Raw genomic sequence first — 23,625 nt, 5'->3', positions numbered from 1 at the left:
TCCAACAGAGAAAGTCCTGATACTGCCCCGATCATCAGACAAGGAGAGTGTTAGATGAATGAGCGCCTCGTCTGGGGATGAAGAAGCCCCTGTTGGTACTGGTGGTTCCGCCGGTGATGGGGGCATAGTCATGCCATGTGGCTCTTCATAAATGGAGAGTGTATACTCCAATGGAAGTCCGTAGTGTTGTGGTGGTGCTCCCTGGCTATGCTAGGGATCCCAGTGATGCCAGTAAGGCCAGACATGTTGGTCCCTTTGTGTTGGCGGGCTGCGTGGATACTGGCACCAGTGTTCTGCTGGTGGCATGTATGATGGCAAGCATGCTTGTTGTTGATCCCATGAGCTATGATGCGGCAAGAAGGACGGCCCCGGTTCTGATGACCACTCAGTCAGAGTGCTGTTCGAGAATAGGTCCACTTGGGGAAATCCCCACCTCTGAAAAACAGTCCTCAAGATATCTGCTCGGAGAGACCACTTGTGGGTGTTGAAAGAGCGGCTGAGATGGTCTGCCAGCTTGTTCTGGGCACCGGGCAGATAAGATGCTTCCAAGTGCATGGAGCAGGCAATGCAAAAGTCCCAGAGTTTGATGGCTTCCTGGCACAGGGGAGAGGAATGTGCTCTCCTGTCTGTTCATATAGAACATCGCCATGGTGTTGTCTGTCAATACTGACACCTTCTTGCCTGCCAGATGAGACTGGAACGCCTGGCAGGCCAATATGACCACCCATAGCTCTCTGACATTTATGTGGAGTGACTGCTCCTATGGGGACCAAAGGCCTTGGGTACTCAGTTCGCTGAGGTGCGCTCCCCACTCCAAGGCCAAAGCGTCCGTCACCAGCACCAGTGATGGTTGTGGCCTGGCAAATGTGACCCCTTGGCACACATGATGTGGGTTTGAGCCACCACTGAAGGGACTATACAATCTGTGGTGGAAGGCAGATCACTCTGTCCAGACTGTCTCTGTGGGGTCTGTAGACTGATGCCAGCCATAACTGGAGAGATCTGAGTCGCAGCTCCAGGTAGGGGAGTCCCAGAAATGGGGAAACCCCTTACTATATAGTTATAGATACGTGTTAAGTAACTACAAACAACAGACTAACTAACTTTCTAACTATTTATAGGAACCTCTAAGGACAACAGAGAAAGCTTGCAGAAGCAAGACTGAAACTCCAACGACCATCATGGGCGGTAAGAAGGAACTGGAGAGGTGGCGGACCCCTCCAGAGCCCTATATACAGCGCCATGGAGGTGCAACTCCATGGGGCGCCTGCACTAACCTGACAGGTACCGCTGGGGGAAAACCTTCCGATGACTATGCATGCAGCGTGCGCACACCTACTTGGAATCAACATGAACAAGCACTCAAAGAAGCACAATTCTGTGCCCCGACAAGTCAAGTCAAGTTTCAGTCCACCAGAACGGGTGGGATGCCTGGGGTAGAATTCAGCAATGGCCACTAACTAATCTAACCTATGTAATGATAACTTTAATTCCCCCCACCCCAACTACTACAAAAACTATGAAGAATAAAATCTCCGCCCCTTCCCCCCCTCCTTTAGCTATGCAGTTCGAAGACAAAGAGGAGAGGTTTTCGGATTCTGGCCATGTGGCAGTAAGAGGGAACAGCCGCACAAGATCTTGGACGCACCATGTGGACCATGCATGGCACGAAGATCGATGGAGACTACTTCAAACAGTTCCAGCTCTGGCACATAGCGCGCATATGCACCCACGTATGGAATCCACATAGGGACTAGCATTCAAAGAGAAACCTCAGTTCTATGGAGATAATCTAGAATAGCACTCTGGCTAAGGATCAAATATTTTTCTAAAACATCTCCTATAGTTCAAAACAGAAGATATGGGCTTGATGCAGAAATTAAAGTAATCATCATAATGGTCCCTTCTGGCCTTAAAAAAAAAAAAAAACAACTTACAGTCACCCAAGTTAGTAAATTAGAAAAATCAAATACAAATGTTAACCTCACAAGCGGCTACTGCAGACGCCATAACTTTACTTGCTTATAGGAAATATCTATATTAAACAACTCTTTTCTATTTGGAAAAAATGGTATTGCTTTATGTTTGTTTCTGTAATCAATATTAAGGGCCAGATTTCCCAGTGGGTGTAAACTGGCATAGTTCCTTTTCAGTCAAAGAATTACACTGCCTTAGTCTCTGGTCCTATATACTGAAAACCACCATTTAAAAAAGCAGGCTCATGTATTTATCATGTTAGAATAATTGATCCTACCCAACAGCTACTTCTGCAGCAGGATTCCTTTGCTCCTCTTCCTTCAACTTTTCCTGTTTCTCCTTCATCTTTTGTTCTTGCTCTTTTAATCTTTCTTCCTTCCTCTTACGTATCCTAAGGATGGGGGAAATATAAAAAACAGCAATTAACATATAAAGATAGTGCCTAATTTAATTTGGTTATGTGGGCAGGGGCTCATCTTTGTACAATGCCAGCTAGGAGGAGGCCTTGATCCTGATGGGCACCTTAAGAGGCTGGCATAATACAAAAAATAGTAATTGTTACTCTTTCAGATCCAGCAGCTGAGTTTTTGACATAAAAAAAGAGTTCCACCTAGTTTTATCTTGGTTATATTCATTTCTTACCGTGCTGCTGCTGCTTCTCTTTCTTTGCGATGTTGTTCTGCCTTTAACTCCCTGAATTCCTGTTTTGCCTGTCGTAATACATCAACAGAGTCCTCAATGAAATCTCGAGTAGAGACGAGAGTCAGAAGCTTCCCACAGAGGGCATGAAGAATCTTCATCTTTTCCCCTGATAAAATTCACGTTAATTGTTTATGCTTCTTTATAAAAGATGCTGAAGTACTCTTTATATAATGACCTTCAGGCCCAAAGATAGCTTCTTACTGAGAAAACTACATATCAAATCAAGCAGATATTATCAGATTGTGTGCAGGGTTAACATGAAATGCTAATTTTTTTGTTGGCAGTTGTTCCAGGAGATAACTAACCAGACCAGTTTTAATCTTTGTAGTATCTAGAGTTATGATTTTTTATTTCTGTAGTCTACTAATCTATAAACTAAGAACTGTGATCATTGCACAAATGAATTTCCAGTGTGAATTTCTCATCTATATCTTATATTAGAAAAGTATTACATCAGCATTTTTAGCAGTACAAAGAGTTAGAAAGTATTCAGTGTAGGAAGAAAGTAGTATGTTAGGATTTATATTATTTGAAATTCACACTAGGAACACTGATAATATGAAAGTAAATATATCTCAAACATAGAAGTCACCACTACCCTAACTTAAATTAGTCTCATTTGAAATGGTTGTGACACCTGGAAAATGATTTAATAAAATCGGGATGCAATTTAAGTCTTAAATATTATGCATCTTGTAAAAGACAAGGAAATAGCAATTAAAAAAAATCTTCAAGTGGGAGGATATCAACTTAAAGCTAATATTTGCAGTGACATATCTTAATGAATGATGATAATTCTGGAGTCAGCTTGTGATCAAAAGCATACGTGGCAATATCTGGCAAGGGCACTACCCAGGCAGGGCATTTTCCCCCAGGAGAAAAATCTCAGGTTACACCAATGACAAAGCACTAGCCTGAAAGTAGAAGACATGCACTACGTGTGATGGTGGCTCTTAACAAGCAGGGATAGCTTACCAGTTAGGAAATCTGTAAGGCAGAATTTTTTTTTAAATCTTTTTTCCTGTGTAATTGAGTTGTAGAACAACATATGGCATATTTTTGCAGATATCCTATCTGGTGATTAACATTAAAAAATGCTTATTTTAGATTCTGCTTTTCTTGAACAGAGGTTGTTTGTAACTCTGAACAGAATGTTATCATTGTTCTTTCAAAAGTTTACAACGGAACATTGACTTAATACAGGTTTGAAACTTTACTATGCAGAAGAATGCTGCTTTCCCTTTATTTTTTTACTAGTTTATGTTTAACACAGCACTGTACTGTATTTGCTTTTTTGTGTGTCTCTCTCTTGCTGCCTCATTTCGTACTTTCAGTTCCAAATGAAGTGTGGTTGACTGATCAGTTCATAACTGTGGTGTTTGTAACTGAGGTTCTACTGTATTTTGTTTCACTAATTTGAATTGGATCCAGCTATTAAATCTGGCGAGCAGGGAGGGGTGGTGGGGGGAGTGGATTCTGGTTCACACTTTCAAAGGGAACCTTGCCTATGTCCTCTCAGGGACACATATAAACAGCATACATGCTTGTCTTGTTACTGGGTATAGGCACAGAAAGGGCTGTGGCCATTATGCCTAAGAGGCATCTCAGATGGATCTGAAAGTATATTGTGAGCACAAAACAGACAGAGCAACCGAAACAATAGCATGCCACAGTGATTGATTCTGTTTTCTAGTTTCTCTAACTATGGATCAATGAAGAGGATTCATTGGATGAGCTCACTCTTGGACTGTCTAAACAACAAGCCATGTGGGTTCAGGACCCACTGACATTCTAGCTTTCAGAAAAAAAATGTGTAGATTTGATGTACTCTGAGGCAAGTTCAAGATATTACATATCCCTCTTTATGCATTCATTTAGCTTGAAGTCTGGAAAATGCCATTGTCCAAAGGATTAAAGGTTCTCCTGGCTATCGAATCTGAAGATAGTCCATTTGAAGGACCCTAGTTATTCATTAACTATTCTTTTTATTTCTCTCCCACCACAAAGCCATGCCCTTGAGGCAGTCTCCTAAAGAAGGCCATATGTTATGGAAGATGGGGAGCAACTGGTTTTGAAACTCATATAAACTGACCCAGCCAAAAAGCACACTTGCGTTCAAGTGAGAGCACTAATGCACACAGGATGTGTGAAACAAGAGGCAATTGACATAGTACAGACAAGAATTCTTGAAATAGGCACTTCTATTAATGTATCAAGGTAACTGCCAACTGAGAAATACAGTAGAGAGAAGGCACAGCTCTAATTTATTTCAGTGGGAAACAAACAAGTTCTGAGATTTCACCAGGTGCCCTATTACTTAAGTGGGAATTTCTAAGTTAGTCACATAAATCACCAGTGATAGAAACAGTCAAAACAGGAGTGAAGACTCCTCCAGAATCCAACAAGCAAACAGGAGAAAAGGAATCTGTATGTCAACTATCTTGAGGCATCTCAGAAAACAAAAGTAGCTTTAAAAATTGCTTATAGCCAATTAAGTTTGAATATCTAGTAGTAACTAAAAAGTATTCACATGAGCATACTGCACTTGATAGTTTCTGGACTAACAATCCTGGAGATAGAGGTCCTCTAGGTATCTACAGATTAGGCAGCAACAATGTAAGCGGTTCAGCCACTGCCCCATCTGAACTCTGATCTGAATGGAATGCCTCTAGGAATGAAGGGGTAATTTTATTTCCATGCACATGCAATCCTTGACCTCTCAGTAGAGACTACCAATTGAGTTGGTAGGGTTCCAACTGAGGTGATAGGTCTCCCAAACGGTCTCCCCCAAAATTGGAGTGAGACTGCCAATTTGTTTTTACACAGGACAAATGGTTGTTAGATAACTTTTGGTCATGGCTGGATTTGAAATGAGCCACCCAGAGAATGGCTTTGAATCATCTTAAACTTGACATTCCTTTTGTTTTATTACCTGGTGACAAGTCATACACTGAAGTACTTGAGAGTTTCTTCAACAGACCAGGATTACTCAATCTCAGCTCCATGCAAGCATCATCTGTAGCATCAAACCCTCCTCGTTTCTGGTAACGATACTTTGCATTTGCTGATGTTACATCAGCACCTGCCGCTAAGATGTGAAGTCTGAGAATCTCAGAAAGAGTGCAGCTGTCGAGATCCAAATTTTTCAAATTGCAGCCTATAGTTAATAACAGTGAGAAGTTATTTTACATTGAGACCAACAATATATAGCAACCAATGTAAAATGTGCTTTTAAAAAAAAAAAAATACAGAGCAAAACAAACACATAAATGAAACGGAAAATGAAACCCACACATACCCTGATGTAACTGGGGCCATGCAGCTGCCAAAGTTGCAACTGCAAACAGTGCAGATTTTGTGGGGTCTGCATCTTCATCCAAAGCCTCTGTTAAATCTTTAAGGAAATAAACACTTTATTCTAGTGCAAATTAAAACTTGGATTTTTGGGAGAAGAAAGAAAAGGCCTTTTTAAATAGTGCGCAGACAAAGCAAAATGGCTGGACATTCACAAAAGCTTCAACATATTCAAGACTCAGTTCAACAAACAAGTTAAAATATATGCTGCCTAATGTCCACCTAAACAGTATATACACTAAAGACATGCAACACTCACTAAAAGCCGTTCTCACAATGCATAAGCGACTAAAGTTGCTAAAGCACTGACATTGGGCAAACAAACATGCACATTGGGGACAGAGGGAAGGGAATGGAATACCACAGAATACGCTTCAAAGAGAAAAAATGCACAATCAAACTCCATCCTATCCTGCACATTCCTGAAATGTAATCATTTCCACATTATCATTTTGTTTTTATATGAAGAACTAACACTTCAGATGATGGCATCTGTTTTTTGTATTTGACTTTTATATAGAAGCTTACACATTCCACACAAATATGATCAGAGTGGTAATCCAATAAACACGAGCCAGATGTAAAGGACACTACACAACAGCAGCAAAAGCAGCTCATCCACAGGGAGGCAAACTGAATTCCCTCTTCTTAAACAAAGTTTCCTTGGCACTTACAGGTAGTTCTCCAGAGAGTTGACAGAGTTGGTCAGCCTTGCACACTAGTTCAACAACTTTACCCTATTCAGGTCCAAGTCATTATGAAGTGTTACGGTCACCAAGTTAACAGGCAAAGGTGCTATAGGTCCAAACTGAACAAGACTGTGTAAATAGTGAGTTTACAACTATTAAACGATAAAATTATTGCATCATGATTAATGCTGTCTGAAAGCTTTTACCGAGACATTACAAAGTGGACATCTATCGCTTTCCCGCACCCACATCTCTTACGTAAGACCCCGATTCTGGAAAAAAAACAAACAAACAAACAAAACAAAAAAAAACAGTTGTCCTGGGTGTTTTCCCTTGAAGTGCTGCCTGCTTTTCAAATCTAGCACGTTTTAAAAGTGGAACAAAACTGCTGACTGCTACAAACCTGCTTGGCTAGTGTGATAGAGGACAGGCTGTACAAGGACATCTAATTCTTCCAAATAGAGAAGTTGTCTGAACAAGAGCAGTTGAAATGAAAGTGCAGAGGCTCCAAATGGCAAGGGGCAGTAAAAAGTAGTACTATCCGCAGTCCCACAAGGGATGGCTACTTAGAAAATGATGTTTTTGCAATAGCCAGCTCTACAAACTCAAATTGTGATCTGAAAGTCAAATTGAATTCTTTCTAGTTCACACATCACCAACAATAAAGAATTTAGACAACAGATAGCTCGTTCTCTCTCAGCTGTGTTGGCACTGCATTGCTACCAGGAGTTAAAAAAGTAGTTTATTCAGTAAAATAAGCAGTTAGTTATATTAAAATAGCACCCAAATGTGCTAAATGCTGTACAAACACCTAAGAGACCAGCCCTGAGATTCTAACTATACACAGAGAGCAGGCTCTATTGCTTAAGATGATGCCATTTTTAATATATAGTCACCCTGCAGATTAGGATCACATTTTAAGGGCTAAACCGTGACTGACTGTTGTATAGGTGTGCAAAGGGGAAGACTCAGAGAGTCTTCCTGGGTCTTACATCTGCCACATAGGGCCAGGCACAATCACAGTCATTGTTCTCACCTGAGCTCAAGAACTAAGTAGAGCAAATGCTGATAGCCATCTCTAGGAAAGCAGGAAGAAGTAGGGCCATGGCTTCCTGCCCTCACTAGTCAGCAAGTTTGGCAGGCCAAAGGGGGAACACACACTGAACCCCACTTAATGAGCACAGCAATAGCTGCTTCCCCCCCCTACATTAAGAGGCTCTGGGGCAACCCTACGCCTTCTGGGGCAGTGCTCCTATGGTACCTCTCCTATCAGTAACTAGTGATTACAGGTGATTTCCTGATCCAGGTATCTTCTATGGATACACGCTCCTGGAAGCTAACAAACCAGAGGGATTTCACTGTTAGAATGAGGCATTCCAGCATAATAAATGCTTCCATTTATTATTTTTAAAATCATACGCCAAGTACCAATTTGTGGCATTTGTCAATAAAAACATATAGTACTGAAGAAGTTAAAGGGAGATTTTTCCCTACTTGTAATACAGGTTTCTGCAGTTTGGTATTTGACAACCTGGACCACTGGGATTCTTTCTGTTACAGCAGAAAGAATCTTATTGGTCTAGTCCACCAAAAGTGAAAGCACAAGACTATTTCTGATCCAGGGGAAAAAATAAAAAACAAAAGCAAAATAAATTGCCCCTCACCCCACACACACACACAAAACAAAAAAGTCCTTAAAATTAGAAGTGATGATTTCCATTGACCAAGTCACAGCCACCCAAAATGCTTTGTCAAAATGTAAGCACTAAATTTCATCCTATTTTAAAATTGAGAGTTTTGTTGTTTGTTTTTTTAGGAGGGGTGGGGAGAAAGGAGAAAGAGTCACATCACAGGTAAATCAATAGCTTGTCAAATTTGCAGTTACTGTGACCTGAATTATTCCCTGACTGTAATTATGCTTTCTCTGATACGAAAGCCACTCCTTAAGGATTAAAAGTTATTTTGTCTTTCAAGACAGCTTTAAATTTCCTTCATTTGCTCCCCATTTTAAAAATAAATTGGGATATGGTCATAATGCAGCACTATCAAATATTAAAGGGACATGGTCAGCTTATGTACAATTCTTCTTCTTTCTGATCCCCATCAAAATATACTGTTAATTTAAACCTCTAAAGGTAGAAAGAAAGATGAAAGCAGTCTAATTAGTTTTTAACATTCTCGTAGAAGGCCAGATTCTGCAAGCCCTCCCTGTGACTTCAGAAAGTGTTCTGTGGGCAGAGCGCATCTCAGGTGCAGGCTCATAGCGTTCCCAATCCAGATGCTGAAATATTGATCCAGTGCATGAAAACTCAAAACTGAAACTATTAGAGATGAATATACATATATAGATAGGACTTGTTGACAGCTTAAAAGAAGAACCTTCTAATGTTAGCAGTTACAAAATGAATTTTCAATGGATACTGCATGCCTCTCGAAAGATTGCTGCTGCAATCTAAGAATTGAGTCCAGAGGCAAAAGTAGCTAAATCAATCTACGAAGTGTCTTCCTAATATAAGGAAATGGTGGCCACCTGATAGCCAGGGGTGTGCATGCATAGCTAGTACTTGCCTTCAAAGGAAATGAATACTGAATTTCCAGTTACAGTTAGAAAGCATTACCGGACTCTCTAATTTCAGGAAAATGCAGGGTTAAGTCAAGGACACCTCTTGCAACTACAGATCAAGGCTAATGTGAAAGCTCAGAAGAATGTCTATTCTCTCAACCTGCAGGAGAAATATCTAGTATTGCTGAAGGAGCAGAAAAGATAAAAGAAAAGAAAAAGGAGGACAGAGGGAGACCTTGAAGTTTTCAAAGCATATGAAAACTGCTAAATGCCTAGTGTGCTTTGATGTGTATAACAATGTGAAAAGCTTGCTTTTTTAAGAAGCTTTTTCTTTTTTGCAGCTATAGCTGCATTAAAAAAAACAAAACAAAAAAACAACCCACCACCACAAACACTTTTTTACCCTGCCATACATAATAAAACTATGCTAATTTAACAAAGTGGTGTGACTCATGCAGTTTAGTTTAAAGTTAATTACATTGAGATTTCAGTTTTTAATAGTAAAGTTAAGGTCTGACCTTTGGTCTCGGCATCAGCAATTTGATCTTTGGCCACTTCCTCCTCTTCTTCAGCCATTGCCTGGAAAATGGCAGTCAGGAAGAAAAATAGCAATTCACATAGTGGACCTTCAGTGTCATTTCCTGCAAGAGCTTCTTCTAAAACTTCTGTGAATAAAATTTAAGTGATGTCACTTTTGTCACAATGCTGTAAGAGCAGTGAAGAAATAAAAACATTTTTTCCATAGGTAACAGTCCAGTAGTTTACTACAAATTACTGTGATAGAGAAAACAAGGTTACTTACCAATAACTGATGTTCTTCATGTCCATTCCATTATAGGTGTGTGCATGCCTCTGTGCACGGCTACCGAAACGTTTTTCCCCTTAGTAGATCCCATAGGGCTGGCTCCGGCACCCCCTGGAGTCCCACGCACATGCCGCGGTATAAGAGGAGCTGCTGGCCCTACGACCCCTCAGTCCCTTCTTTCTGCCAACTCCGGCGGCAAGGACGGGGGGTGGGTTGTAGAATGGACATGAGCAACATCTCGAAGAACATCAGTTACTGGTAAGTAACCTTGTTTTCTTCTTTGAGTGCTTGCTCATGTCCATTCCACTATAGGGGACTAACAAGCAGTACACTTTGGAGGTGGGCCGGAGTTAGCAGTGAGCTGCCTGCAGCACAGCCCTGCTGAAACCCACTCCTTCCTGTGCCTTAGACAGAGGCGTGGTAGGACGTGAAGGTATGCACCGCCAGCCTGCCCTAGCACTTCCGCTAGAGCTCTGTTGGGTGAGCTGTGGCGTCCGGAAGCGGCACCTTCATCTGCTCGTGGCTGAACATGATGCAGGAAATGATTCCCAAGGAAACTGCGCCGGGTGTAGAGTGGTGAACCTTTCATCCGGCCGGATGCTGCAAGGAAGAGCTGCGTCGCTCTCCAGAACGGCCTCGTACATCTGATGTAGAAGCCAGGGCCCCACTCGCGTTTTAGCGAGTGCTGCCTTCTCCTCCCCTCCAAACCGTGTGGTTCGGGGAAACCTGGGGAGAATATATGATTGGTCCAATGAGACTGGGCAACCACCTTGGGCCGGAAGGCCCGGTGTGGTCTCAACTGAACCTTATCTTATAGACTACACTATGGGGGGAGGAGCTCTGAGGTCAGACCTCTGATCCTGGAGATGTTCCTTGCTGAGGAAAGCCACCTTCCCAGAAGGCCAGAGTAGAGGGCATGATGTTGTGGGTTTCGGTGTGTGTGTGTGTGTGTGTGTGTGTGTGTGTGTGTGTGTGAGGGGGGGGGGCGGAAGGAGAGGAGGGTATTGGCCCGGAAACACCAGGTCGAGATCCCAGGGAGGCACTGGGTCGCGGGCCTACGGATAGAGCCTCCCACCCCCTTCGGGGACTGAACCACCACCTGATGGGAGGACCGCAATCCCCCTTCCAGCGGCTGATGGAAAATGATGAAATGGCTGCTAGGTGGGCCTTCAGGGAGGCCACAGTCAGTCCCTGGAGCTTTAGCTGCGGCAAGTATTTCCCGGATCACCCATACTGGCGAGAGGCCAGGCAGACTATCTTAGGACTGCTCCCAGCAGGCAACAGCCACTTCCACTTAACCCGTGCTGGCGTGGCCAAGTCGGAACAATCGAGATGGCATCTGTTTAGCCCCTCCTTGTTTTGCACAGAACCATATGCAGGAAGGGAAAGGCAGGAAAGTGAATACGAGGGTCTCTGACCCCTACAGGCAAATGGCGAGCGCCCCCGCCCCTTGACCGTGTAGAGAGCAACACTGCAGACACCTCATGCTGTAGTCCGATACAGACTGATTCCTTTTGGGGAAAACCCCCCTCCTTAGTGGGCACAGCGACTCCTCGTGGTGAGGAAGACCGATTCCTTGACACAGTCCGCCTCTGCGGGCGAACTCTTTGTTGCCGGAGCAGTGGGACGGACCTCACCCGGTGCCGGGGGAGGGATGGGGGATGTCGAGACCGGTGTCGAGTGGGTGACTTCGCTCTCCACCTCGATGCAGGTCGGTCCAGCAACCGTGACCTGGGATGACTTCTTGGGGAGCGTTCTTGCTCCACCCTAGGAAACCGGTCTGTAGGAGATCTTCCTCCCCATATCGGGGATCTCCTGAGCTATTCAGGAGGTCCCAAAGTGGGCTTCCCCGTAATGCCAGCCCCTTCTCTCTCATGGAGGCATGGGCAGTGGTGGCGTATGCAAGGCCAACAAGGCTCTTGCTGCCCTTCAGCCACCGAAGTCGACGGGGCCGGTAGGTGTTCCACCACACCTGCTCCGAAGGTGCGGGGGAGTATCCACGCTCCATCTTCGTGGTGCTGAGTCGGGTTGGTGCCAACAGTACCCTCTGCACCGGCAGCACGCTGGATACCGTGGCAAAGCGGGATGGCTCGGAGCCGGCTCAGGGACTGCATGAGCCAGGCTTTCAGGCGGATTTTCCGGGGGACTGAAAGCCTCTCTCTTCTTACGAAGGGCTTCCCTCCCACACTTCAGGCAGTGGGGATCCGTTAGCGGGAAAGCCTTCCCGCCAAAAGCACGCGGCTTGAAGCCATGACACTGGAGCATACCTGCTCCCGGTAAAGTCTGAGCTAGACTATCTCTAAGTCTCTAACTATCACTACAACAGGTATTAATCTAACTAACCAATTAACACAAAAAATCCTGTTTAAAGTTTAAAACATGGGGAATTATGCACTTGCAATGCAAGCGCAGGCAGTTCCAGTAACGGTCACGGGCAGAAAGAAGGAACTGAGGGGGCATAGGGCTGGCGGCGCCTCATAACGCGGCACGTGCGCGGGACTCCAGGGTTGCGCCGGAGCCGGCCCTATGGAATCTGCTAAGGGAAAAAAAGTTCCAGTAGCCAGGCAGAGGCGTGTACACACCTATAGGGGAATGGACATGAGCAAGCACTCAAAGAAGAAAAATATTTTTAGGGGTTGCTTGGGAAAGGAAATGTTGACAAACAATGCCCATTTGTTAACACACTAAGGCCATGTCTCTACTGACAGCAGCAAATTCACCGCCGCCAGATCGATCTTTCTGGATCGATTGAGCAGTCAGTGTAGACCCGCTCAAATGGATCAGGAAGTCGACTGAGTAAAACCACACCCTCAAGTAGCATAGCGCTGCATCGATGGGAACGCTGTACTTGTCGGCGCAGCACAGTGTAGAGAGCGCACAGAAGGGAAGTAGAGCAGTCGACGTGAGTTACGCAAGCTACTCTGCGTAGTTTGCATAACTCCTGTCGGCTGCCGCCAAATCACCAGGTGAGTGTGGACCAGGGCTAATATAAAAGTTTAAGAAAGAAATTCAGGAAAACATTTGTAAAACAGCAGACTAAACACTACCATGTTAGAATTCATCTAAATTTCAGAGCTCCCACAAGTTGATTGAGAGAAGCTAAACTGGAGAATGGTATATGTATGTAAGAAGAATAGATGTAAACATTTTAGATGTAAACAAATTCTGAAACTTGCATAAATGGATACATTTGAGACACATGAGAGAACAATGTAAGTTAAAGCATATCACCAAATGATAAACTTGCCTAGAGTAACTCCTTCTGGAAACTCATCTTGAAGATCAAAGAGTTCCCCAAATGCATGAAGGAATTCCAAGACCATCAGAGCATCACCAAAGATCTCAGGAGGCAGTCTTGTCTTTACTGGAGTTGGAAGTGGAAGTTCCTGCAACACAAAGGAAACAACCCAGTATTTCACTGAATTGCAGCAGAAAACACAAATACTTAACAGACACACAAAGTTTGTTACCATCAAGGTGAGTGATATAAATTTGGCATCAGTAAATCATTACACACCTTACAGAGCTATTGTTAATAACAAGAGTACTGTAAGATCTGTAGTAGGATTGTTATTAAAGCTATAGTGCAGTCCAACTTGTAACTGCATATAGCTCAAAGATAAATCCTTAAATGTGTAATTTAGTTAACCTAATGAATCTGTGTATGCTTTATACTGTAGTTCTAAACTAGGGTATGGATCAGAGTTACTATTCCAAGAACTCCAACTGCCAGTTTCTCCCCTTCAAACTATTTCCTCCACAAAAATTTTAAGGATAGGTATTCCAAAACAGGATGGCCAGGGCAGGTCTAGTGAATTAGTATGTGCGTAGCATTGATCATAATTGCTTTGCCAATGAGGCCATATGTCTGGAGATGTTTTAGATGGGCTTGATCTTGACCACATAGAGAGATATCATGTGAAATGCTGGTTAACATCTGACAACAGCTCAGACTTTTGATTTATGGTTTTAAGTAGAGACGTTTGTGAAGATATGCAAGATTTGTTTCTGGGTAGATGGTCAGAGAGTCAAAAATTAATTCCAGCCAATAAAGAATGGCTCCTTTCCAGGATGCTGGAAGTCCAGAAACAAAGATCAAAAGACTGATGAATGGTTACATTTAAGCTTAAAGTAGCTCATAATATTTCTGAATGAGGTTCAGATTCTTTAGGAAGGCTGGAATATAAGAATAGGTACATAAAAGCCATTCACAGATGAATAAGAGATAGAACAGCTAAAATGCTGACTATGCTAAAAAAGTACATAGCAGCCAAGCAGACCTGGGACCCAACCTGTAAACCTGAGTTCACAGGTATTCAATTATGGCTTCCAGATTCAGAAAGAGATGCATGCTGTAAGACAACATGGCTAAAGTCTTGGATAGCTAAACCAGTTACCAGATTGTTTCAGATGCAGATCACCAATTTATCTCTAAGATAAGTCTTGACGAAGTAGAATGTGCCTAGAGACATTGTTAACAGATCTGTTAATCCATTCCTACAGTAAATTGTCTTTAACCATGACCTGGTCATCTTTTACCTCTGTTAAACACCCCTTGTTCTCTTTCTCCCCACATCTCATTTTACCTTTTCAAGTATATGCAAAACACTGCTGATAAAGTCAACTTCCTCCTGATAATCTGATCACACCATTTTCCTCCTCTGGCTTCCACCCTCCTTTCACATCCAGATCAAATTTCTCATTCTCACCTTCAGGTCCCAGCACAACTCCACAACTTGCTGTATCCTCAGCTCTCATTTTCACTATACTCTTCCCTTTCAATGCTTATACTTCATTCACATCCTTACTTAACACCCTTTTCTATCTTCCTCACTCATCTTTGTAACCTTTCTTGCTTCCTCCTGTACTTGGAACAATCTCCCTATTTCTGTACATTCTCTTTTCATTTAATCTTGATGTGGGGCAGGAGGACTAAGCATCATAAAGAAAATGAATGTAAATATAAATCACTCACTCAGACTAAATCTTCTGGTAATCTGATGTGTATCTGGATTTGTACTGTCTCTAATTTAGACTGTTAGTTTCTTGGTGTAGGAACTCTATTTATTTCCTCCAGGTTTCATACATCATCCAGCAGTGTTGGTGCTCACTAAACAGATCACCACAAATGTCTCAACCAAAAAAGAATTCTAAGAGTGCTGCCTGCTCTTTCACCTTAAAAAAGGATAAAATAGAATGGGAGAAACAAGCACAAAGGCAGCCTAACAGAAGTTGGATGGTTGGAATCATGAGTCAAGTAAGTTGTACTTCCTCCTGGAGTTTGGTGGAGAACGTTCTCCCCTGGAACCATGATCCAGAGCACAGGATACAAAGAGCCAGAAGCAACTCTGGGTCAAATGTTTAACAGAATACTGCAACTCACATTAGCTGCATGAAGTTTATATGAAGATAGATTTCAGACTTAAGCAAATGTCTTATTTTCCCCAAGCAAAGCAATGCCCCAAACATTCCAATGGCTGAACAATCTCAGCAGATAGGTCTAGTAAGGATCCACTCAGTCACTCTGGCTGGCCGAGATGTTCCAAAAGGTTAGTGCACTACCCTTTTGTATCTGAAGACCTGGATTCAAATCTTTACTTAGATCTTAAGTTTAAAAAAAAAAAAAAAAAAAAAAAGTTCAGGCCTTCAACCTCATGTATTTGTATTACAAAGTCACCAAACAGTTAGGCACAATTGATAGCCTCTCTTCAAGAAGTTCAATATTTCAATAGAAAAAGCTGCTTCAGATCAGGACTGGGGAACATTAGCAGAGCTGCAGAGGGAAATTTGTAAAAGCACAGGTATGCATTACCCCAAATTTAGCCAGCATTTATACCTTAAGATCATCACATTCCATGTCTTCTCTAGGCTTACTCCACTGTTTTAGGTATTCCACATACTTTCGTTTTTCTTCACGTAATTTTTCTCGTTCCTGAAATTGAAACCTTCAGAATTAGATATGAAACCAGTTGTATTTTATTACTATACTCTGCTACAACATATAAAAACCTGTCATTCTATTTCAGTGAAACCGAGAGAAATAAGTACTTGGTAAAATGATACTCAAAAGGTAACAATACTCTCCAATATATTCATTAATGCCTTGGATAATGGAGTAGAGTATGCTTATAAAATTTGCAGATGACACCAAGCTGGGAGGGATTGCAAGCACTTTGAAGGACAGGTTTAAAATTCAAAGTGACCTTGATAAATTGGAGAATTGATCTGAGTTCAACAAGATGAAATTTAGTAAAGACAAGTGCAAATTACTACACTTAGGAAGGAAAAAAATCAAATGCAAACTACAAAATGGGGGAAATAACTGTCTAGGTGGTAGTATTGCTGAAAGGGATCTGGGGGTTATCGTGGACCACAAAGTGAATGAGTCATCAATAGGAGGTTGCTTCAAAAAAAGCTAATATAATTCTTGGGTGTATTAACAGAAGTGTTGCATGTACGACACAGGAGGTTAACTGTCCCGCTCTACTCAGTACTGGTGAGAACCCAGCTGGAGTATTATGTCCAATTCTGGGCACAACAATTTAGGACAGATGGACAAAATTGAAAGAGTCCACGGAACAGCAATAAAAATGATAAAAGATTTAGAAATCCTGACCTATGAGGAAAGGTTGAAAAAACAAACAAACAAACAAAAAAAACCTGGGCATGTTTTTTTTTTTTTTTTTTTTTTTTGAAGACTAGACAACTTGGGGGGCAACCTGATAAGTCTTCCAATATGTTAAGGGCTGTTATAAAGAGGACCAAGATCAATTGTTCTCCATGTCCACTGAAAGTAAGAAATAATGGGCTTAATCCGCAGCAAAGGAGATTTAGATTAGATATAAGGAAAAACTTTCTAATTACAAGGGTAGTTAAGCTCTAGAGCAGGCTTCCAAGGCAGGTTGTGGAGTCCCCATCATTGGAAGCATTTAAAAACAAGTTGGACAAACAGCCATCAGGGATGGTCTAGGAGATTTACTTGGTCCCGCCACAATGCAGGAGGCTGGACTTGATGACTTCTCAAGGTCCCTTCCAGCCCTACATTTCTATGATTCTAAATATTTTTGGTAGAACAATAAGGACAGAACACAAGTATGTTTTCATGCTGTACACTAAGGCTCTTAACCAAAATGCTGAAAGTAAAAATAATTGCAGTAATGTTTTGTTTGTCTAGCATATTTCTTTCATTAAGCTTTGTAAGGAAACATGCTAATGACTATATAAAATAAAAGACCTTTTGTGAAAGCTAATAGCCAAAATATAAAGGTTGATAAGTAGCTTCTGAATTTTTTCTACAAATAAATGCAAAACATGCATCTAAAAATTCATTCTCAAAGTGAGACTTATTGATCCAAATCTCTGGGTCAAGCCAAGATATGGTCTCCAGCACTTAAAGTAATTTTTAGCTAATTAAGATTTCTGCCTCGAGGAAAGACAGGTGGGTAAAAATACCACACTTGTTCTTATATTAAGATACATTTACTGCAAAATATAGTAAAAAAAAATTGTCCACTGTAGGCCTCATTTTAAGTATCAGAGTAATCAGAAAGGAAGATAGCCAATGACACATTCCTGAAGACATATGGCAACTATCATTCAAAAAACAAACAAAAATCAACATTTGCCAACAAAAGTCAGACTGTGGTATCTGACATACCATAAATTCTCATTAACACTGAAACAGAAAATTATGATTTCAGATACCACCATGCAATAACATCTGGCAAACAATTAGTAGCGACCAATTTAAGAGCATATTCCAAGTGAACCTCTAACTGTTCCCCCAATCTGTGTGGGACAGATCATGTTATCTAGGAAGTTGGATTCACATACAGAGTTCATTTTTTTTAAAAAATGACTTTATAAAGTGAGTATTAGACACTCAGCTATCATTAGCTTAAAATACCTTGAAGCAGACAGTAACTAAAAACCAAGTAATTCAGGAAATAGAAAACCAGTATGCTTTTCCTACAGAACATACAGTAATCAGCTGACCCTCAACCTATGCTCAACCGTAGTCTCTTTCAGTCTCTTGCCCCAGGTTCCCTATGGGCGCCCCCTACTCCTAGACAATCTCACTGTTCCCTGCAGGAGTCCAGCTCACTACCTCTAGTCCCCGATGATGCTACCTAGGTTCCACCACAGGTTGTTGGCTGGGAGCAGCCTTATAGTGCCCCCACCCACATCAGGCTTGCAAAGTCCATGTGCACCCAAACAAGGGATTGAAGATGCAGCTAGCCATTACCCCAAGGTAGGCTCCCTTTGCTACTGGCCCTAGCCACCTCTGCTCCTAGAAGAACTCCCTTTGTGCCCCACTGTGAGCTTCACCTTTTTTATACTCCCCTTCTCCAGGTGGAGCATGTTCTGCAATATGAGTAATTGGCACTGCTCGAGTGAAGACACTCATTAGCCTTTCTATCAGTGGGATGAGGGTGCATCCCATCATACGTACATATACTGCAACTGCATTACCTTTTCTTTTTCTATCTTGAGTCTCTCTTTTTCTTCTTTCTTCTTCATCCTTTCTTCTTCCACAATCTTTTTCAGCTCCTCTCTCTTTTTCTCCTTATCTTCTTTCTCTTTTTTCTTAGCTTCTATAGCATTTGCCTTTTCTCGTTTTAATTTAGCTTTTTCAAAAGCTGTATAGAAAAAAGGATATCAATCTAAATTATTTTACTTTTACAAAATGTTAATTGATATAACTGCTTTAAATAGGTAGGCTGATCACAAAAGTAATATTTTTTCACTTGGTGGTTAAGATTAAATTGTTTCTATGCCAACCAGAAATTCAATTCTGCTTTACCAGTAAGAATATTAGGCAGAAGCTCAAGTGTTTGAAACATCAGAATCCTAAGGACTTCACTTTGCAATATAGCTATAATTGGTTTACAAAAATTTCATCACCTTAAGAATAGTAAATATTTTCAGCTTCTCCTAGTTGATAAAAATTTGGGTTGGGAGTAGAGCAAATACACAAGGAGGGCATTTTAGGTCAAATGCTTTGATTACAGCAACATAAGAGATAATACATGACTGGGGAAAGAAAGTGTGTCACGTTAAGAGGTATTCTAGTCAACAGAGTTATCACCTGAATTTGTTTAAGCCCCAAAGACTGGTTCAGGAATGGAGGTTAAAGAACAAAATGACTGAAGTCATTATTTCTATTGGAAGCAGGGTTGAAAACTGAAAAATAATCCTTTTTAAGTTCCAGAGGGATAGCCTACAGTGTTAGTCTGTATACAGCAAAAACAACGAGAGTCCTGTAGCACTTTAAAGACTAACACTTTTCCTATCACATTTGATCATCCACTAGCAGGTTTCTACATTTAGCTGGTGTTGTAGAGTACATATTGCCAATTGGTTTTAATTTGGAAATCCCGAACAATATTGCTTATGCCTTTATAGTCTGACCTGTATTAAAAAGGCTGAATTTCCAGTATAATTCCTTGTTTTGTTGCCATCTTCAGGCCATTAAGAATCTCTTAGCATCACTTTCTAACAAGCATTATAGATGTCAACATTTAATCAGGTCAGCAATTACTACTTCTAGGTAAATCAGTTTAATTTATATAATGAATTTCTGTTGCTGTATATTTTAGAATAAAATATTTTGTTTAAAAATTTTCTATTTTTTTTTAAACTTCACTTTATAGAGGAGTACTTACTCATTCAATTACTTGTGTTAGTAATCCCAATATGAAAAGTTAAATTACTCACAAGTATTGTGTTTTAAATCAGAGTTTGTGGGTCAGTAACTAACAAAATGAACACACAAAACTAGTGTAATACACAAATATGTACAAAACGTGCGCATTCATCATTTTAACCCAAAAATAGAGTGTAAAGTCATAAACTATTTTTAAGTTAATCCCACATCATAATGGCAGTGTTCTAGCCAAACCCACAGAACCCAAAGGCTGACATATATACAATCTCCATGCAATACATGCCATGTCACTATTAGGAGACCAACTGCTCCCAAACTCAGTTTGGAGCTAGGAGCTGTACCAAAAGGGTATTTGGTTGCTCTGATCTGATAGGATGATGGAAGGATAGGAATTAGCCTATGACATTCTGAATAGCCTGATATAGGAGGATTGTAGCCAATCCTGTACATCAGCACAAGGAAGTAACAGGGACTACCTAAGGTGCCCCTTTATTCCCTTGTGTCTTACTGCCATTTCCAGCACGCAGAAGTACCAGGCTCTGCAGAGCCTTCATGTCCACTCCCTTGCATAGGTAGGCTCTTACTCAAGTCCTAATCTCGCTTCCAGACTTCTCAAAGGGCAGTGCAACAATATTCTGCTCCTTACCCTAAGCACAGACAGTCTTGCTGAAAAGGCAGAAATCTTTAACTTATTTTCTCATGAAGGAGAAGTATGAGAGATAAGACAGGGAATTCCCCAAGGCATTTGAACAGATGCCAAGCCCCCAACCCTGCAGTGCTCACATAACACTGACTTCGAAAGAGAATGAGTTTGACTGAAAAGGTACTGCAGGCTGATTTGACACCTTGCTTACACAAGAAAGTTGCACTGGTTTAACTTAAATAATTTTAAAAACTGGTGCAAAGGCTGTGTGGATGCTCGTTTAAACCAGGCTTGTTTTGGTCTACCTAAACAAATTCCTACTCAGCTTAAAACTAAACCAAATAAGCCTCTCAAACTGAAATAAGAGTATCCATGCAAAAGTTTGCACTGGTTTAACTAAAATAGTTTGAAATCACATCTGTGCAATTTCCTCCTGTAGACAAGCCCCAAGTCTTTATGAAACATGTCCAGGATGAAGCTTTTGGAAAGACTTCTTATAGGGTTAGACAGGAATTGGTGTTCATTTTTGGTTAAACATCTGAAGTATTCTTTCCATATAGTTTTTCCTTCTAATTAGAGATCTCTCTCTCAGTGTGTGTGTGTGTGTCTCAATCAATTGGCTTTATAAGTTCATGGTTTTAAACACACTGATGCACTTATATATAGCACTTATGTTAGACTTAAGAATAAAAACATGTTTGGTAGATTTCCCTCACCTTTTGTCTGCTGCTTAACTCCCAGGAAACAAGCAGTGTAATTTGATTGCCTGTGGCACACACTACTATAATATAGGCATCAGGGAGATAACCCCAAGCACTGAAACAAGTGCTATTTAATGGCAGTGTAATTCATTAAAATTTTCATTTTAAAAAGACAGATACCCAAAATGGCATTATTACTGTCAGTTCTTGGGTCTGCAGGAACTGGCTTCAACAATCATAGGAGGGCTGAACTTACCCATGGCCTGCATTTCTTCTTTTTGTTTCTGAAGTCTTGCCCTTTCCTTTGCCACTTTGCTTCTGTTTCCTGGAATATTTTGTTTGCTAGCAATCTTGTCGTCCTGGAAAAAGAGCACAGCATCTATGATGGAAAAATATACTGAAGTTCATCACACTCTTTCAAGAGCTGTATAAACAAGCAAATAATTACTGTAGCTTTACTTCAGACTGAAAAAATACTGCTTTTCAGGTATTTGTCTAATAATGGGAAGACCAAGAAGATTCCCTGCAGTTTAAATTATTAATAAATTTAGAGTTCTAGGTTGTGCTAGAATCCTATGTGATTAGGGACATGTTATGTAGTTTTCATTGTGGTTACAGGTGGAGGTAGTTTTAGTGTGCAAGTCACCAACTGCACCCTGACGTAGATACACTGGAAAGCTTATTTTCTGCTACCTTCATGGGTGGTAAAACCTTCTCACATGTATTTATCTTTACTCCATTTCCACCACCTGCTGAAATTAAAAGATTAAAGAACATGTTTACCCTCTGTTTTTGTCTTCAAGTGTAAGACAAGATCTATTTTTATGTCAGATATACAAGAGATCATAAATTTCCCAATTCATTTTCAAGACAGAAGTAGTTCAATTTAAATCTTATATTTTTGCCCCAAAGTTTTAGGGAGGAAAAGTGAAAGGCTGCAGTTTTCAACAAGTGTGTTTTTGGAATCCCTCTGATCTGTAATGAGGAAAGTGCCTTAATGTAACATTTTTGTCATTACTTACACGACTAATAGATACCCTCTTTGGAGGCCTCCCTCGCCTTCTGTTTGCAGGACTGAAGATAAATGTGGGTGGGTCATCAGGAAAGAAGTAGGAGAAATCTTGTTCTGCTATCTTGTATTTTGCAACTGACATTGCCTTATTACAGGAAGATGAAAATATAAATATTTGTTATGAAGTCATGTGATTAGGGAACCATGCTTTCAGAAAGATAATAAAAGTAACTAGATGAATATTTGTTGGCCCAAAGAAAAAAATTCTCTTCTATAAGGGTCAAATACATAATTAATCAAGCAAAAATACAGAAACAGATTAATAAGAGATTGAGATCTCAAGCTATCTTGCAGCTCCCACTTAATGTAATGGGAATATTACATACGTTCCTGAAAGCAGAACTTGGCCCTAACATAAAATACATGCAGACTTTAAAATTAAAAATTCATTTTGAACTAATTTTAAACAAATTTGTTTCTCTCCTATGTATCTGCCAAAACTGGAATTCAGAGATGAGAGTCTCACCCTTGCTCTGGTCCCTTTATACCACGTAGAGAAGGGCTTGAGCAGTGTAAAAGGGCTCTAAAAGGCACGTGTCCAGGAGAGGATTCATCCAGCACAGGCACAGAAGAAGACTGCCATTAGGCTACCTCCCAAGGACCTCTTGCAAGCACTGGCATGGGTGGGGCTGGAAGAGGTTTGTCCAGAATGGGATCAGCCCAGCACTGCAGAGATTTTAGGCAGTGCTACAGGAAGGAAAAAGGGCAAGCTAGGAAATTACCATAACTTAGACAGACAGCCCTGGGTGCCTAAATTGCACTGAGGGCTCTTCAGCCATGGAAGAGCACAGGATTGGAAAGAGGGCCTTAGCCCCCTGCCCACTGTATTGTGAATTCCATGTTGCACCTCTAAGAGGCGCAGCACAGAATTTCTTTGCAACCCTTTAGAGTTCTGAGTTGTACCAGCTACAGTTCATGGCATCTTCAACATATAGGGCGTGATCCAAAGCCCACAGAGATCAGTTGGGCCCCTGCACACACACACGGCTCTTATTAGGGTTACAGATTTAGGGTTTGTCTTTGCTGCGTAATTAACTAGAGCTATAACTCGAGTTTTGCCCCTAATCAAACTCCAATCCACACATTAAAGGATGCTTTAAGATTGATCTAGTTGGTCTTCCAGGAAGGGTGGATTGAAGCTGGAATGCTGCGGACGATGAAGCTACTTAAGCTGCTGCATCCCCAGTGCATAAAATTACATCAGCCATCAATTGCTAACCCAATCACTCTGCAAATCTAAACACTCTGCAAAGCTTCAGAGTTGTTTCAGTGTGGTCACCTTCACTCAAGCTAGGTTATTTCAAATGAGGTAACAAGTGTACTAACTTGAGTTAACTGTTGCAATGAAGACAAGCCCGTAATCATTTACATGAGAGACACGATTACAGTAAAGTGACAAGCTTATTGTGCCATGTCTTTCTTACTGCATTTTGTATAGCTTAAAGAACATAC

At 41.2% G+C, this 23,625-nt stretch overlaps 1 protein-coding gene across 6 annotated transcripts in view; it reads right to left on the bottom strand.

Moving 5' to 3' along the window:
* The window catches only part of BAZ1A (bromodomain adjacent to zinc finger domain 1A), a 127,597-nt gene that overhangs the window by 36,549 nt on the left and 67,423 nt on the right, over nucleotides 1-23,625 (bottom strand). For 5 of the 6 annotated variants that reach the window (XM_067534127.1, XM_067534145.1, XM_067534165.1 and 2 more), the window contains 10 exons: nucleotides 22,124-22,258; nucleotides 21,358-21,460; nucleotides 18,563-18,729; nucleotides 15,927-16,022; nucleotides 13,338-13,476; nucleotides 9,804-9,950; nucleotides 5,978-6,073; nucleotides 5,612-5,836; nucleotides 2,620-2,785; nucleotides 2,255-2,368 (listed from right to left, as the gene is read on the bottom strand). In XM_067534127.1, the coding sequence (XP_067390228.1) occupies nucleotides 2,255-2,368; nucleotides 2,620-2,785; nucleotides 5,612-5,836; nucleotides 5,978-6,073; nucleotides 9,804-9,950; nucleotides 13,338-13,476; nucleotides 15,927-16,022; nucleotides 18,563-18,729; nucleotides 21,358-21,460; nucleotides 22,124-22,258 (1,388 nt within the window). The remainder of the gene's footprint in view (nucleotides 1-2,254; nucleotides 2,369-2,619; nucleotides 2,786-5,611; nucleotides 5,837-5,977; nucleotides 6,074-9,803; nucleotides 9,951-13,337; nucleotides 13,477-15,926; nucleotides 16,023-18,562; nucleotides 18,730-21,357; nucleotides 21,461-22,123; nucleotides 22,259-23,625) is intronic. The other variant, XM_067534136.1, reaches the window with a different exon arrangement.

Source organism: Emydura macquarii, unplaced genomic scaffold (assembly GCF_026122565.2).
Source record: "Emydura macquarii macquarii isolate MOO-44397 ecotype Brisbane River unplaced genomic scaffold, CSIRO-AGI_Emac_v2 contig_374, whole genome shotgun sequence".
NCBI lineage: Eukaryota > Metazoa > Chordata > Testudines > Chelidae > Emydura > Emydura macquarii.
Note: the sequence above shows the minus strand (reverse complement) of the source record. Positions and strands in the feature narration are given on the sequence as shown.